The sequence below is a fragment of the Mchenga conophoros genome, linkage group LG22 (genome assembly GCF_057382185.1).
Source record: "Mchenga conophoros isolate Kocher_MC1m ecotype Shallow Benthic linkage group LG22, M_conophoros_male_GT1.1, whole genome shotgun sequence".
In the NCBI taxonomy this organism is placed as follows: domain Eukaryota; kingdom Metazoa; phylum Chordata; class Actinopteri; order Cichliformes; family Cichlidae; genus Mchenga; species Mchenga conophoros.
The window spans coordinates 23,747,473-23,763,898 of record NC_140546.1 but is presented as its reverse complement, the minus strand read 5'-3'; the positions used below and the strand labels follow the sequence as shown (position 1 = coordinate 23,763,898).

Sequence of the window (16,426 nt, the reverse complement as noted above, 5' to 3'; positions counted from 1 at the left end):
AATGTTTGTAAGACCTTAGAATATTTAATCATTATTAAATATTTGCACAAACTCTGACTAAAATCCAAGATACACCTTTCATCACGCCTTTGTGGTTTGGAATCTCAGAGTTGGAGAAACTTTTTGAACCTATGAAAAAAAGCACACTGAAGATGTCAAACACTTTCTTACCTACAGTTTGTAGCTGTCAGTAAATAGTAACCTTAAAAGCTATGGTGGAACTATAAGAAAGTTACGGTGCTTACTGTAATGTAAAAAAAATAAGTAAACACTAATTTAAGATAATTAGAAATGGTGTAAATAATCTGTATCGATACCTCACTGATACACAGCGACTACACCACACTCGTTCTTAATTTCCAAAAATGTAAATGTAAAAGATGATCATTTATAGTTTTCAATACAGAAATCCCCCAATGCACTACTTTCTCTAAACGTGTACAATAAAATGTAGCTTGCATCACATTTATTTTTCTATGGAGGACACAATTCACAGAAAATATAAAAGTTTTATTTTTGCTTTCCGTGTTATCAAAATGATATACTTTGATACAGACAACTACATGCAAAACACTTTCTTTGAAAGCCCAGTAATATAGTCTTTCTTAACAATAAATTAGAAAGTAAGTACCAGTAAGGTCATGAGAAAAGGAATGTCATAAAAACATATAGTTCATATATGAAAACACACGATCTTCTTAATAAAAGCTCTACTTTTTAAAAATGTCAATACTGTATTTTATAGTGTAGCTTGTTTTAACAAAGTCTGGTCTTCAAGAGAATATTAAAAATAAAGCTTTCTTTAAGTAAAAAAAAAAGTTTAATGCTATTTTGATTATTAAGATGAGCAGCAATACAATGCCGTACCATTTAAAATTAAAAATCCTTGCATGAATTGGCATGTAGCATGTTTTTCACCACATAGATATGGAAAGGCTAGTTATTTTACATACCATAGGCATGGAACAAACTTCAATTTTTTTATGTTAATTGAAAAGCTTAAAATTGCAGAAGTGTAGAGCTGCCAGCCAGGCAAAAGAAAAACAGAGCTATATTACGTTATGACATGAAAAATCTAAAAATATACTTTTGTTGTTTGTTACATATATTTTAATGTTAGTACAATATCCTTTTTTACGTTTGAATAACATAATATCACGTTATTACAATATACATAATTATCACGTTTGTACAATATAATATTTATATTGTACGAACGTAAACGGTTTTTTGTTATAACGTGATAATTATGTTTATTGTAATAACATGATATTATGTTGTTCAAATGTGAAAGATATATTGTACAAACATATAAAGTATATTGTTAGATCAATAAACGTTTCACGTTATAATGTGATATAGCTCTATTTTTCTTTTCCCTGGGTGGCAGCTCAACGCTTCTGTATAAAATCATCAACATGTAAACATTTCTTGAGCTGAGAAATTTGAACTACCTTTAGCTTAATCGCCTTTCAAGTGATCCCTGGTTAGTAAATTTTCTAAACGATGAGATTTACTAAAAAATTTAAAAAAAAAACTGTGTACCAAAAACTAGCAGATAAGAACGTCTGGATTGAACTTGTAGGACAGATTACTGTAAGGCAGTTGTCTCGAACTCAAGTCCTCCAGGGCCGCTGTCCTGAAATGTTTCCATGTGTCCCTGTTGCAACACACATGAATACATCATTAGCAAGACTCTATAGAAACAATTCAGCCATGTGATTCATGTTACAGTAGCTCATGAGTGAATGAACCTGGTGCAATAAAAGTACTTTTAGAAGTACATTTTTCCAAACACTTATACTTGAGTAGGGTTATGGGTTGCCACTTCAGCATGCAATCAAGTTCTATACTCTTGCTAATGACCTACTAATTTTATTCGGGTGTGTTGCAACAGGGACACATGTAAAAGTTTCAGGACACCAGCCCTCAAGGACTGGAGTTCGAGACCCCTGCTAAGGTGTCTAATCAAACTCTGTGAAAAGTAAGAAAATGAAACAATATATCATATCAGGGCTTCCCCACAATATATCAAATCCTCCTTCAATTAATCACTATCTATCAATATATATTTCTTTTTTTCAAAATACATGTTATACAATGTTTGTTTTAGATAATAAAAACATATTTATGAAAAAAAAAATTTCCCCTGCTCTGTAATAAATCTAAAGCAATGTTTTAAAAGTAATAATGATAATAATATGAAAAAGTCTTGTAACAAACGATAGCAAGCTTACATGTAATAAGATTTTAAAATAAAAAAAGAAATGGTGCAAATACAATCAATAAAAAAGGAGAGGGAGTGCACACTCAGGCACTACAACTATTAAAGTGCATTGCAGAGCAAACACAATCCATGGATGCTGAGGAAGAGGACCACTGGTAGGACTCCTGCATTATCTCTGGTTTCCATCCACAGGAGGTCAGCGTCTCTTCTTAGCATCACACTGGCAGAGGAAAGTAACTGCTCTGCCAGCTGAAAGGCCTGGTTATCCTGCAGCAGGGCAGGAAGAGACTGAATGTTGAGAACATCGCTGCTCTTTAGCTTGCACACCTGGGGAGATAGGTATGTGGATCAGTGGACAAGTTTTTTGTTGCAAAATGTTGGTTTACAGATTCGAATTCTACTTTCCTCAAAGAACTAAAATAAAGAAAGATGAAATGGTTTAATAAATACTATAAATTTATGTCATAACATTAGATATAGAGCTAAAACCTCATAATTGGTTGTAGTTAGCTTAGCATAGCTAGCCTGGTTAAAGCAGCCACCAGAAAGTCACAAGGAATTTTGGGGGGTAAAAAATACATAAAGTAGAAATATTATTATTAATTGAACTTTAGAAGGTCAGATAGGTGTGTATTTTGACACCTCTGGAACAGAGATAGGCTAGCTAGTTCCCCGTTTATACTAAGCTAAACAGGTGCTTGTCATGTTTAGAGATGTAAAATTTATTTTTAATACATAGTTTTCTTTTGTGTGTGAGTGTGTTCTACGTAAATATTGAATTATTGAAATAACTCAACCACCAATGTACTAATCATGGTACCAATCATTACCAACAATGTGTACTAAACTGAAACAAGTTAGCTAACCAGCATGTTGAAAGCCTGCAGAAAGTCAGGAGCGCTCTTGCTCAGAAGTTCCAGAGTTTCTTTGGGCAACTCTATAAAAACATTAAACAGAACACATGATGAGGTTAAACCCACTAAAAAAAAAAAAAAAAATCTGCAGCACTGCTTTGTATGCTGAGCTTTTTTTTGTCTGTAACTTCCTCTTACCTTCCATGGCACTGACCAACAGGTGCGCTGCATTTAGGGTGCTTTCAGTGGGACTCTCTGCACTGGGCTGCTCTTCTTTTGGGGTCCCATTGTGTATTTCATTGCTACACAAATCTTCAAGCTGACATAGAAAAAGGGCTTCAGATTAGAAGGAAAAATAAACATTTTGGGATGCTGTGGTTACACATTTATTCACACAACCGCAAGACAGACTATTTTAGCCGACTGGCTAGTGGTCACCACGAAGATAAGATAAGATAAGATAAGATAACCTTTATTAGTCCCACACGTGGGAAATTTGTTTTGGTCTACAGGGCATTACCAGTTTCACTCACCACAAGCTGCAGATATGACAGAGCAGCACTGTCATTCAGAGTTTCTTGGAGCTTCTTGAATAAAGCCCATTGGGTCGGCTGGGGGAGCTTTGCCAGAGGAGAAAGGACTTTTTCCTGCGATTCTGCAACAAACCAGAAGATACTGTTTGTTTATTATCGATTATTATAACCATGTGACTGCTGTTCTTTCATATTGTCATAATCATTTTTTTAGGTATTACAGCTAGTTTTAGTGGCAGTGTTTACTACTGAGGAAAGTCAGCTCAGCTATAATGTTTGAGAATAAACCACAAAATGCAACGGCATAGGCAACGTTTCAGTGAGACGGATAAAATAACAGTTGTATTTGGGACAAAAAGGAACCTTCCTCGGTTTGCCATAAGTCTACTGTGTTTCATTTGTTATATTTTTTTCCATCAACAAGTAATTGTGTGAATGTATGAATGAAGGGACAAACCATTATGAAGTGCAATAAGGGGGGCTTTCTGTGGAACCTTCTGCTCGTTGCACTTTCCATCCACTGTGTCGAAGCAATCATCAGAAGGCCAGGACCTCGAGATGGAGTCTGACTCAAAGCCTCCAATTGCACCAGGTTGTAGACATATGTCTGAAAAATACAGAAAACATCATAAACACATGGGCAAACACATATCACACACAAATGTTATCTGATTATTGAGTGTGTAAACAGAAGAACTTACTGTTGCTATTCTATCCTCTAACCATGTTTGGCTATCTATCACTAACACTTCTATTCCCAACATTTTATTTTCCCTTTCAAAGCATCTAAGTCAAGAAGAATAACTGCTCTTTATAGTGCGGCTTCCATGTATGGGTGTAATATAGTGTGTCCTATCTGATACACACATACACACACACATAGCAGCAGCAAAATGGCTGGACAGGAGATGGTAAACTGAGATAAAACTAGAAAAATTTACATTTCCTGCGAAAATGCTGTGTGGATGCCTTAACGCTGAAGTTGTCTGCTGAAAAAGCTGAAAAAGTTGAAAACTTGCAAAAAGTTATATGGCGGTGAAGAAACTGAAAATTCTGCTGAAAACAGGTGAAGAAGCAGAAAATTTTTGCTGAAAAGTGGTGAAAAGCCAAAAATTCTACTGAAAGGGGTAAAGACGGAGAAATTTTTGCTGGCCCTCCTGGTCTCAAGGCGGCTACTCATCTCACTGAGCCAAACTTATTCTCACAAAGAAGAGGTGGAGAGCCTGACAAATCTGCTGAAATGAGCAGGAGCTGCTGAGAATTGTGCTGATAAGAGGTGAAAAGGCTGAAAACTTTGCAGAAGAGGTGAATAAGCAGAATTTGGGCTGAAAAGAGGTTAATGAGCAGAATTTCTGCTGAAAAAAGTTTTTTTCTGAAAACAGTAGAAAAAACTGAAAAATTTGCTGAAAAGGGGTGAAAAGGCTGAAATTTGTGTTGAAAAGAGTTAAAAAAGTTTAACTGTTAACTTAAAGAAATGTTACCATAAGCGGGATTTGAACCCGGGCCTCCCAGTCTGAGAACGGCATCTCATCTCACTGAGCTAAAACACAGGTCAACCTGGCGAGGAAAATCAGTGACCCCACTGACAATGTGGAAGAAATGGGCAAAAAATATTGCAAAAAAATTTTTCAATATCTCAAAAGTATAGAAGTTATGAGCACCAAAAGTCATAGGACCCATTAGCAGAAACAGCAGAATTTTTAAAAGTTTGAACAGTGAAAATTGGCTGAAAACTGAGGGAGTAGTTAAGTGCCAAAAAATGTACGGAAGCAACTAGATTATAGTGGAATAAAGAATAAAGAGAAACAGGAACTCAATAGTGTGGATGCCTTTGAGGCATCCACACAATAAAAGATTACCCTCTTCATAAGTAGATGGCAGCTACACGTGTTACTATAATTACAACAACACCTGACGAGCATGTACACCCTCATTAACCTCTCCTGTCTCTAACAGCAGTACAATACCTGTAAGCGAGCATTTCATCCGTGGCAGGGGAACTGGCCAGAGGACAAAAAGACTGATAAGACTGTTGATTGAATACAACCTGCATCATTGCTTCATTGTTGTAAATACTACCGCTGCCATCTTGGAGGCTGCTGTAGGATAGTTGTCGGAAGCTCACCTGGGCATTCCAGGCAATATAAGCTAGCCCCAAGAGGAAACTAAAAAAATGAAGCCAACATGGAGTCCCAGTTTCTAAAGTTGCACTTGAGGCTAGTTCCAAACATGAGTCAATCCCTATAGACTGCCATTATAATCACACAAATATCAGCAGGGTAACTTCAGGCCATTGAAGCAAACACCTATGTGTGTTTAATCAAAGCAGAGACCGTAGAAAAGCTATGATATCCATTTAAAACCTTTGCCACACACAGCAGCAGTTTTTCAGTGATTTGGTTGTATGCTTGGTAAGTGAGATCACACCAGAATGTTAAAGTGATATTGTCATTCTCACGTTCATAACCACACATGTGGTTTACCACACACACTCTCACTCACACACACTCACAGTATTGTCCGTCTTTTTTAACCTCCAGTTCCAGGATGCTGTACGCGATGACTGTACCAGAGGGGATCTCCACAGAAACATCGCTGTCTATCTCAATGCTGTTGCTGTCCTTCACACACACCTGGGAGCACACATATACAGGGAGTGCAGAATTATTAGGCAAGTTGTATTTTTGAGGAATAATGTTATTATTGAACAACAACCATGTTCTCAATGAACCCAAAAAACTCATTAATATCAAAGCTGAATGTTTTTGGAAGTAGTTTTTAGTTTGTTTTTAGTTTTAGCTATTTTAGGGGGATATCTGTGTGTGCAGGTGACTATTACTGTGCATAATTATTAGGCAACTTAACAAAAAACAAATATATACCCATCCATCCATCCATTCGCTTCCGCTTATCCTTTTCAGGGTCGCGGGGGGCGCTGGAGCCTATCCCAGCTGTCATAGGGCGAAAGGCGGGGTACACCCTGGACAGGTCGCCAGTCTGTTGCAGGGCTCAAATATATACCCATTTCAATTATTTATTTTTACCAGTGAAACCAATATAACATCTCCACATTCACAAATATACATTTCTTTTTCTTTTTTTTTTCTTTTTTTTTTTAAAGAATCACGGTGTTGCAATGGCCCAGTCAAAGTCCGGACCTTAACCGGATTGAAATGCTGTGGTGGGACTTCAAAAGAGCTGTGCAAAATGAAATGAAGCAATGTTGTAGGCCAGAATTCCTTCACAGAAACATGAGCAACTGGTAACGTGTCTCACGGTGTTGTGGAGACAACTTGATAACTTGTGATATACAAGCTATTAAATCATGTAAAATATGCAGTTTTTTACAGACAAGAAGGAGAACAAGAAAAACAATGGTCTACTATCTGTAAGAGGTTATATAATTCCTTTAAATATTTAATATTTTAGACATAAATTTCCAAAAGCAATTATTATTTTACAATAAGAGGAAGAAGTGAAGCAATGCAAGGCAGTGATACTGACTAAACTCCAGTTGCTTCTCCTGAACACAGATTACGAGATATTTGTCGAGTTATGACATTAATGTTTGCACAGCATTTACCACTCAGAGGGCAATATACATTTCTGACATTCAAAAACAAAACAAAAACAAATCAGCGACCAATATAGCCACCTTCCTTTGCAAGGACACTCAAAAGCCTGCCATCCATGGATTATGTCAGTGTTTTGATCTGTTCACCATCAACATTGCGTGCAGCAGCAACCACAGCCTCCCAGACACTGTTCAGAGAGGTGTACTGTTTTCCCTCCTTGTAAATCTCACATTTGATGATGGACCACAGGTTCTCAATGGGGTTCAGATCAGGTGAACAAGGTGGCCATGTCATTAGTTTTTCTTCTTTTATACCCTTTCTTGCCAGCCACGCTGTGGAGTACTTGGACGCGTGTGATGGAGCATTGTCCTGCATGAAAATCATGTTTTTCTTGAAGGATGCAGACTTCTTCCTGTACCACTGCTTGAAGAAGGTGTCTTCCAGAAACTGGCAGTAGGACTGGGAGTTGAGCTTGACTCCATCCTCAACCCGAGAAGGCCCCACAAGCTCATCTTTGATGATACCAGCCCAAACCAGTACTCCACCTCCACCTTGCTGGCGTCTGAGTCGGACTGGCGCTCTCTGCCCTTTACCAATCCAGCCACGGGCCCATCCATCTGGCCCATCAAGACTCACTCTCATTTCATCAGTCCATAAAACCTTAGAAAAACCAGTCTTGAGATATTTCTTGGCCCAGTCTTGACGTTTCAGCTTGTGTGTCTTGTTCAGTGGTGGTCGTCTGTCAGCCTTTCTTACCTTGGCCATGTCTCTGAGTATTGCACACCTTGTGCTTTTGGGCACTCCAGTCATGTTGCAGCTCTGAAATATGGCCAAACTGGTGGCAAGTGGCATCTTGGCAGCTGCACGCTTGACTTTTCTCAGTTCATGGGCAGTTATTTTGCACCTTGGATTTTCCACACGCTTCTTGCGACCCTGTTGACTATTTTGAATGAAACGCTTGATTGTTCGATGATCACGCTTCAGAAGCTTTGCAATTTTGAGACTGCTGCATCCCTCTGCAAGATATCTCACTATTTTTGACTTTTCTGAGCCTGTCAAGTCCTTCTTTTGACCCATTTTGCCAAAGGAAAGGGAGTTGCCTAATAATTATGCACACCTGATATAGGGTGTTGATGTCATTAGACCACACCCCTTCTCATTACAGAGATGCACATCACCTAATATGCTTAATTGGTAGTAGGCTTTCGAGCCTATACAGCTTGGAGTAAGACAACATGCATGAAGAGGATGATGTGGACAAAATACTCATTTGCCTAATAATTCTGCACTCCCTGTACACACACATATAGGATTGATTAGAGGAAGGCTGACTGATTTCTTTTTTTCTTATATTTTGGGGGGTGCATAAACAGAATTTCACAAATTTATGGCGATCAAACTACAAAATAAGACATATGCTGATAATAATTTACCTGATAGAATTATTGAAAACTCTCATGGCATCATGACTAAAAAAGCTTTTAAGAGGCCTACCTTAACCGAACTCCCCAGCATGCCAACCAGCCCGAGCACCCCTTGAAAGGTGCACTCTTCCACTTTTGTCTGGGTGATGGAACAGGGGCTGGTGGTGAAGATCCTCTCCTTCACTAGCCCCACCACCTCAGCCCGCTTCTCTATCTGCCTCACCAGCACGTGCTGCATGTCCACCGACCTGATATGAAGAGAAGCTGGTGTTAATGGTTTGAGACAGACTGATTGACAAATGGAAAATGACACCACGCCGCTGTGGTCTGAGGTGTTTAGCATGTGATGCCTGAAGTCCACATTTATAAGGAGTTCATTACATCACCATTGATGACCTCATCTCCTTAATCTTTGATTACAACCTGTATATGTGAAAGCAGTTTTTAAAAATAAAATAAAAAGCTTTTAAAATATTACATCATACCTGTTGTCCGAGTCAAGTAATAGCTTCTTCACATTCACCTCCTCTTTCTTCAGCTGGCCAAAACATGACTGGAGCTTGGTAGTGCCACGCCCCTCCAGTCTGATACTTGCAGAGCCGGCTTCGGGGCCCAGATCACTAGCAAGTTTAGCTCCATATGTCCCCTTGTAGGTCAAGAATTCTGACTCTGACACTCCTGCAAAAACACAAGGTGTTACCCCGATATCAGCTTTGTTGAAATGTGTCTGGGAACTCACATGCACGACATTTTTCCTGTAACAACTTAAGTTTGAATCTGCACACCTACCCGGGATGAGCTCCTTGTCACCCAGCAACAAGTCGCCGAGAGTGAAATCTGTTGGTTGGTACCTGGGTCTCTGCCAAAACCAGCGCTTGCGTTTGATCACGAGGGCCATGGGAACCAGTTTGTGAGAGTCATTTACTCGAGAGACGTGGATGAGAAGTCCTTCGGGGTCAATCTCACGGACGAAGTTGGCAGTGGCCTTGGAAAACATGACTCCAGAAGACGAGCACCACAGACAGCTGGAAGAGAAAGAAATTAAAGGTTTCAGCTTGGGCTTAATTTCTCTCCAACAGCAACCCTAATGTGTTTTATTTAAATATCTAAACAACTGTAGGTGATTTCCAGTTGGTATTCTCTCCAGCTCTCTACCCTTGATTGTTTATGAGTGACTGAGAGGCCTGTGTGTGTGTGTGTGTGGGGGGGGGGTTAACCCCCAAATAGCAAGAAATCAGTGACTCATCGGACATAGAGGAAGTCCCCTGGATGTTAGGATACAACTTTAACAACAAAAACATGAGTGCACACAGACACCAAGGTCCACTAATACTGCAGTCTCAGTTTTCATTGTTTAAATATTCACAATATTTGGATGTACAATAAAGAGGGGAGGGGAGTTTGGAGGAGAAGGCTGCGCAGCATTAGATGGTAGAGGAATGTTACATAAAAGAAGATGATGGAGCTCAGGCTTTTGAAAACTATCCTCATGAATAAAATGTAAGAATGTTCAACTTCGCCGTTGAAGATTAAGGCAAACTAACCATGACTTGACATAGATTCACTGTGTTGAGTCACTTGGGTTAAATTATTAAGCAGCTGCCGTAATGTCACCTGGGACTGTCCTTTAACCCCAAACTCGCACTGTAAAAGCTCACATTCTGAATATTTCATGTTTCTTTTGTTTAGTGTGTTCTGAACCAAGGAAACAAGGGGCATAAAAGGAATAACTGTCACATGCAGTAGATAGATAGATAGATAGATAGATAGATAGATAGATAGATAGATAGATAGATAGATAGATAGATAGATAGATAGATAGATAGATTTTCTATAGTAATGTAATGTGTCGATGAGCATAATCAGACGCTTTAGGTTGCTAAAGTTGGACTCTGACAGTCCTGTTTTCGGCTCAGGCTCCACGACCACCCCCATACACACGTGTGCCAGCCCATTTCCCGGCAGCCCACTTTTTCCAGTTCAAGCTTTCAAGCTACAGTAGCTGGGGCCGCGCACGAGCTGGCGTAATGAGTGAGGTCAATTGCGCACGAGCCTCAAGACGCATGACTTGGATGAATTTAAAGGGAGCCGGAGACTCAAAAATACTTTGACCGCAAAATAACAACACAGGTTGGGACAGTGAAACCATTCTTAGTCTCGTCATCGCACAGAAACACAGACTGACACGCAGTAGCCAATAAATAAAGTTTTTACCTTTCTCAGAGTTGACAGTCAGTAACGAAATGTGACCGATGATGACGTAAAAAATAAAATCCAAAAGTAGTCCTTTGGCTTTCTAAGTGAAAGTTCACACACAGCTATTTGAGCAAATGACGAAACTGTGAAGCAAATCCCCGAAAGACAGCACTGTCCGGGAGAAGCTACAGGCGAGTGCTGAGAGGACTGTATAGCCAACCCTAACCCTAACAGAAGACCGCCTCCTGGAGTTAATTCTGATCATATGAGCACACTGGGACGTGTATCTGTGTGTGTATCTGTGTGTGTATCTGTGTGTCCGTTTCGGGACATGAGCAGATTTGCCTGTTTGAACTTATTAATATTATTCATTCATATGTGATGAGTAATCTTTAAAACGGATGTCTTTTTCAGCAAAAGTTCATTCAGCAGCCAAACCACATCTTGCCTCACAACACAACCATTGAGGTGGTCAAGCAATTTTAAGTCTTTATTTATTTATTTAAAATGAGCTAGAACATTAAGCTCAAAAAGATAATTTAAAAAAATAATAAATGAACTCATATTTAAAGGATACGAGAAAGTTTCGTGTATTTAGTCTCTGTGTTTTCATTCAGGTCGTCTGTTTTCCTCCCTCTAAGTAACTTCAGGTTTAAAGTCTTTCATGAGTCTGTTCAGGTCATGTTCATTTTTCGTGTTTTCTCTTCATAGTTCCTCGCATGTACCTCTTCAGAATCATGTTCACTTTTGTCATAGTCATCACAGTTTATGTTTTCCCAGTTTAGGTTTTAGTTTTAGTTCTCACCCCCTGTTCACCTTGCTTTGTTTTTGTATTCATGTTTTTTCAGCCTAATAAACGGCTCGCCTTTTGTTTAAAGTCAGTTCTGTCTCCTTTTGGGTGTGCATTTGGGCCCTCCATCTCACTCCAACACAGTCTACTTCCGCGGACCGTGACATATGGTACTATAACAGGCTCTGTGATCAGGAGGTTTAACGTTCATAAAAGTAATTTTCATGTTCATTAGTGAAAATGTAGATGCATGAAAGTAGTTTAACCTTTAGTGCCTCTACAATTTCTTAATAATATTGGGGGAAATTATTTTTTAAAAAAGAAGAAGAAACCACAGGGAGGAAAAACAGCTTAGTAAAAAACAGGAGGTGAAACACAAATATACCTGTTCACAAAAAGATGATGGTGATTGTTTTTGATTCATATTTAAAAATCATCAATGGTGATTTTTTTAAAATTTTGGATATTTGTTTATAAACAGAACATTAAAAAAAGCATAAAGAAAAAGAAAATATGTTCTGGTGCTAAATTTATGATACTGAACTCATCTGTGAAATCTTCCTTTAATTGTAGATGTTATGAAATTTCATATTTTACAGTGGAAAGTTTTAAACAACAGACATCATTGTAATATTACATGCATTATTTTTGTATTGCAAATGTTCTGAAATTATCTATTTGATTATGGAGTGACGATGTAATTGGATTTTTGCCACCGACTTTGATTACAAATATTACTAAATGTAAGTTAGGTCCTGACTGTAAAAACCAACACATTTTCAAATGGCAAACGGCACAACAGTCTGGTCTGCCATTTTTACTATTTAAATTCTGTCTTTTACATCTTAAGTTTCAGTTCCTTTAAGAGTTCAGGGTTGGGTCATTCTGACCTCCAGCGATCCCTTTAGTTGGCACAGGAGTGTAACTAATAAAGGTCCTCTTTTCTCTAAGTCAGAATAACTGATGATTGAGGCAACAGGATGCCTGCTTGTCACCATGTCCCACTTCTTTTTTCACACATTTTCATTTTTCTTCCAAGTGTCCAAGAAAGTAAGATTAATAACCTGACGTTGCCTCCATTAACAGTACTCGCAGCACGCATTGACTATACTGCACAGAAATCAGAATATATTTGATCAATCTGAGACTATTAAAGCAAACTGCAATGACGCACACATGGACACACTATTTTTTATTAGGTACACCTTTCCAGTACCAGGTTGGACCTCATTTAGCCTTAAGAGCTGCTTTCATTCTCTGGTAGTACGGATTCAACAAGCTGCTGGAAACATTCCTCAGAGATTTTGGCCCATATTGACATAACAGCATCACACAGTTGCTGCACAGGTGCTCTGTTGGATTGGGATCTGATAACTGTGGAGGTCATTTGAGTAGAGTGAATTCATTCCAGTATTTAAGGAACCAGTTTGAGATCATTTGAGCTTTGTGACATACAACGTTATCCTGCTGAAAGCAGCTATGAGAAGAAGGGTATACTGGGGTCATAAAGGGATGGACATGGTCTACAACAAAACTCAAGTAGGCTGCGTTTAAACAATGCTCAGTTGGTACACTAAGACCAGCCTGAATCATTCATATTGGCAAGATTGAACCATGCTTTTCTGTTGTTTAAACAAAAGTCTGACCCTACCATCTGCATGCCAAACCAGGCTCATCAGACCAGGCAATGTTTTTCAAATCTTCTGTTTTTAATGAGCATTTGCGAATCGTAGCTTCGGTTTCCTGTTCTTAGTTGACATGAGTGTGACCCGGGGTGGTCTTCTGCTGACACTTTGTGCATTCAGAGATGCTCTTCTGCATGCCTTGGTTGTAACAACTGGTTATTTGAGGTACTGTTGCCTTTAATCTGCTGGAAGCAACCAGGCTCAGACCTTTCTGATGTCTGGCATCAAGAAGGCGTTTTCACCCAGAGCTGCTTCTAAGTGGATATTTGAATGGAAAGAGTTGCTGGCAAGTGATTGGCTGATTAGATATTTGGATAAAGGAGCAGTTGAACAGGTGAATCTTCTAATGTGGCTGAGAGTGTAGTCTTTAATTTGTTAGTGCGTTATCGCAGTGGGAATCTGCTACTGGTCCAGATTCCCACTGCAGTAATTAATATTATGCATCAATGTGTTCTTTGAGTATACCTTTATAATCTGAGCCAATACATCATTTATGTGATTTTTACCAAATATATTTCTGTGCAGGCATTACTCACAGAAATGTTTCAGGTATTTAAGCACAAAAGGAGGTTTATGGTCCCGTGAAATAAAGATATTCTCTTTCTGATTGACAGGCATTCCTTTGAGAAGATCTTGAGAACTAAGAGCAAGTAAAAGTGGAGGTTTTTGGAAAACAGGAGGACATCTGGAGAATATTAAAGTTAGGAAAACTGATAGTAGGAACAAGAAGCATTTTGCAAATAAGAACTGACTATGTGGGAAAGTCATCAGATCTAATGTGAGCTGGGATTCAATGGAAGCTCGCACAACTCTGCAAATGACACGCAGGTCTACATAATGGATGGACAGTGTTTTAAGATAAGATAAGATAAGATAACCTTTATTAGTCCCACACGTGGGAAACTGTTTTGTCACAGCAGGAAGTGGACAGTGCAAAAGTTATATAGCAAAAATTAGAATACAATAAGAATAAAATACTGTACCCAACTGTACAGAATAGAATAAAATAAAATACTATATACAGTAGAATAAATAGAATAAAATATACAACAGGATAAAAATAGAATACAAATGCTTTATACAACTGAGTAAAAATACAACTTTGTCAGAAAAAGAGTGTTGCACTTAGTGTTATTGCACATGTGTGGATGTGTGTGTTTGATCAGTTGGAGTCTTTGCTGTGGAGTCTGACAGCAGTGGGGAGGAAAGAGCTGCGAAATCTCTCCGTCCCACACCGTGGGTGCCGCAGCCTGCCACTGAAGGAGCTGCTCAGTGCTGTCACAGTCTGCTGCATGAGGTGGGAGATGTTGTCCATCAGGGATGACAGCTTAGTTCTCCTGTCACTCACCACCTCCACTGGGTCCAGAGGGCATCCTAGAACAGAGCTGGCCCTTCTAATCAGCCTGTTCAGTCTCTTCCTGTCCCCAGCAGAGCTGTTGCCACCCCAGCAGACCACACCGTAAAAGATAGCTGATGCCACCACAGAGTCATAGGAGGTCTTCAGGAGTGGGCCCTCTACTCCAAACGACCTGAGTCTCCGCAGCAGGTACAGCCTGCTCTGCCCTTTCCTGTAGAGGGCGTCTGAATTATGAGTCCAGTCCAGTTTGTTGTTCAGATGAACACCAAGGTACCTGTAGCTGTCCACAGCCTCAATGTCCATACCTTGGATGTTCAGTGGTTACCAGCTCCTTGGTTTTACTGGTGTTGATGTGGAGGTAGTTCAGCTGGCACCATTCCACAAAGTCTTGGGTCAGTCCTCTGTACTCCTTGTCGTCCCCATCAGTGATGAGGCCGACTAGTGCAAAGTCATCAGAGAACTTCTGCAGGAAGCACTGGGTGGAGTTGTGGGAGAAGTCTGCAGTGTAGATGGTGAAGAGGAACGGAGCCAGAACCGTTCCCTGTGGGGCCCCCGTACTGCAGACGACCCTGTCCGACACACAGCCCTGAGTTCTCACATACTGTGGTCGATCGGTGAGGTAGTCCAAAATCCAGGTAGTGAGGTGATGGTCCACTCCTGAGTTCTCCAGCTTGTCCTTCAGGACCGAGGGAAGAATGGTGTTGAAGGCACTGGAGAAATCAAAGAACATGATTCTCATAGTGCTCCCAGCGGTCTCCAGGTAAGTGAGGGAACGGTGTAGGTGGTAATTGACGGCATCATCCCCTCCAATGCCAGGCTGGTAGGCAAACTGAAGTGGGTCCAGTGATGAGCTCAGCAGGTGCTGAAGCTGAGCCAGGACCAGCCGCTCCAGGGTCTTCATCAGGTGGGATGTCAGAGCCACCGGCCTGTAGCTGTTGAGGTCCTTGGGGTGTGAAGTCTTTGGCACTGGTACAACACAGGAGGTTTTCCAGAGCTGTGGGACTCTCCCCAGCCTCAGGCTCAGGTTGAAGAGGTGCTCCATCACCCCACACAGTTGGTCCGCGCAGGACCTGACGACCCTTGAGCTGATGCCATCTGGGCCCGCTGCCTTCTTGGCTTTAATCCTCCTCAGTTCCCTCCTAACCTGGGTGGTTGAGAGATACAGGCTGGAGCCTTGTGTGGAGTGTGTATTGGCTGCTGTTATTGGGGGTGGGGGGGAGTGAGCAGGGTGAGTAAAGGTGTGAAGTGTCTGAGGTGTCAGAGGTGGAACAGCAGCAGTGGGGGTGGGTGAGTCTGCAGCTGATGTTGAAGACTGCCTCATGGATGAATCAAATCTGTTGAAGAAATGATTCAGTTCATTTGCCCACCTCACATCCCTCCCAGGCAGAGAGTTCTGATGTTTGTGGCCCGAGATGGTTCTGAGGCCTCTCCAGACTTCACCAACGTTGTTTTGCTGAAGCTGCTTCTCCATCTTCTGCCTGTAGCTGTCCTTCCCATTCCTTATCAGTCCCCTCAGCTGGAATAAAAAAAAATGGGAGTGCAGTACTTCCGAGCATGTCAAATTATTTTATCAAAGGACATAACTGAACCTTATTGTCTGCTTTATCTGCTGACTGCTAAATCACACATAATTATACTTAGTACAAAAACGAAGTAACTTTATGTTTATCTTTTATTTTAATAAATGTAATACTTTTGGAAAGCCTGTTTATTTCCTCTAAATGGAGCCACATCTGTGAGGAAAATGCACTTGTGGGTTGTGCCCATGAAAAACTTCTCTGCCAA

At 40.2% G+C, this 16,426-nt stretch overlaps 1 protein-coding gene across 1 annotated transcript; it reads right to left on the bottom strand.

Moving 5' to 3' along the window:
- Positions 1-489: 489 nt before the first annotated feature.
- LOC146549537 (gasdermin-E-like) lies at positions 490-10,990 on the bottom strand. Its single transcript, XM_085263119.1, has 10 exons — positions 10,828-10,990; positions 9,403-9,638; positions 9,099-9,291; positions 8,684-8,861; positions 6,127-6,247; positions 4,072-4,221; positions 3,615-3,736; positions 3,280-3,400; positions 3,094-3,164; positions 490-2,554 (listed from the first exon to the last, which is right to left on the bottom strand). The coding sequence occupies exons 2-10, from the start codon at positions 9,608-9,610 to the stop codon at positions 2,327-2,329; spliced, it is 1,392 nt and encodes a 463-aa protein (XP_085119245.1). The 5' UTR covers positions 9,611-9,638; positions 10,828-10,990; the 3' UTR covers positions 490-2,326.
- Positions 10,991-16,426: the final 5,436 nt, after the last annotated feature.

Bases quoted from the DNA above. Each gene is read 5' to 3' on its own strand.
- LOC146549537 (XM_085263119.1), bottom strand. From the start codon at position 9,610: ATGTTTTCCAAGGCCACTGCCAACTTCGTCCGTGAGATTGACCCCGAA. The intron at 9,292-9,402 runs GTAGGTGTGCAG...GTGTTTTTGCAG, and splicing joins TGACAAGGAGCTCATCCCGG to GAGTGTCAGAGTCAGAATTC. The intron at 6,248-8,683 runs GTAGGCCTCTTA...GTGTGCTCCCAG, and splicing joins TGCTGGGGAGTTCGGTTAAG to GTGTGTGTGAAGGACAGCAA.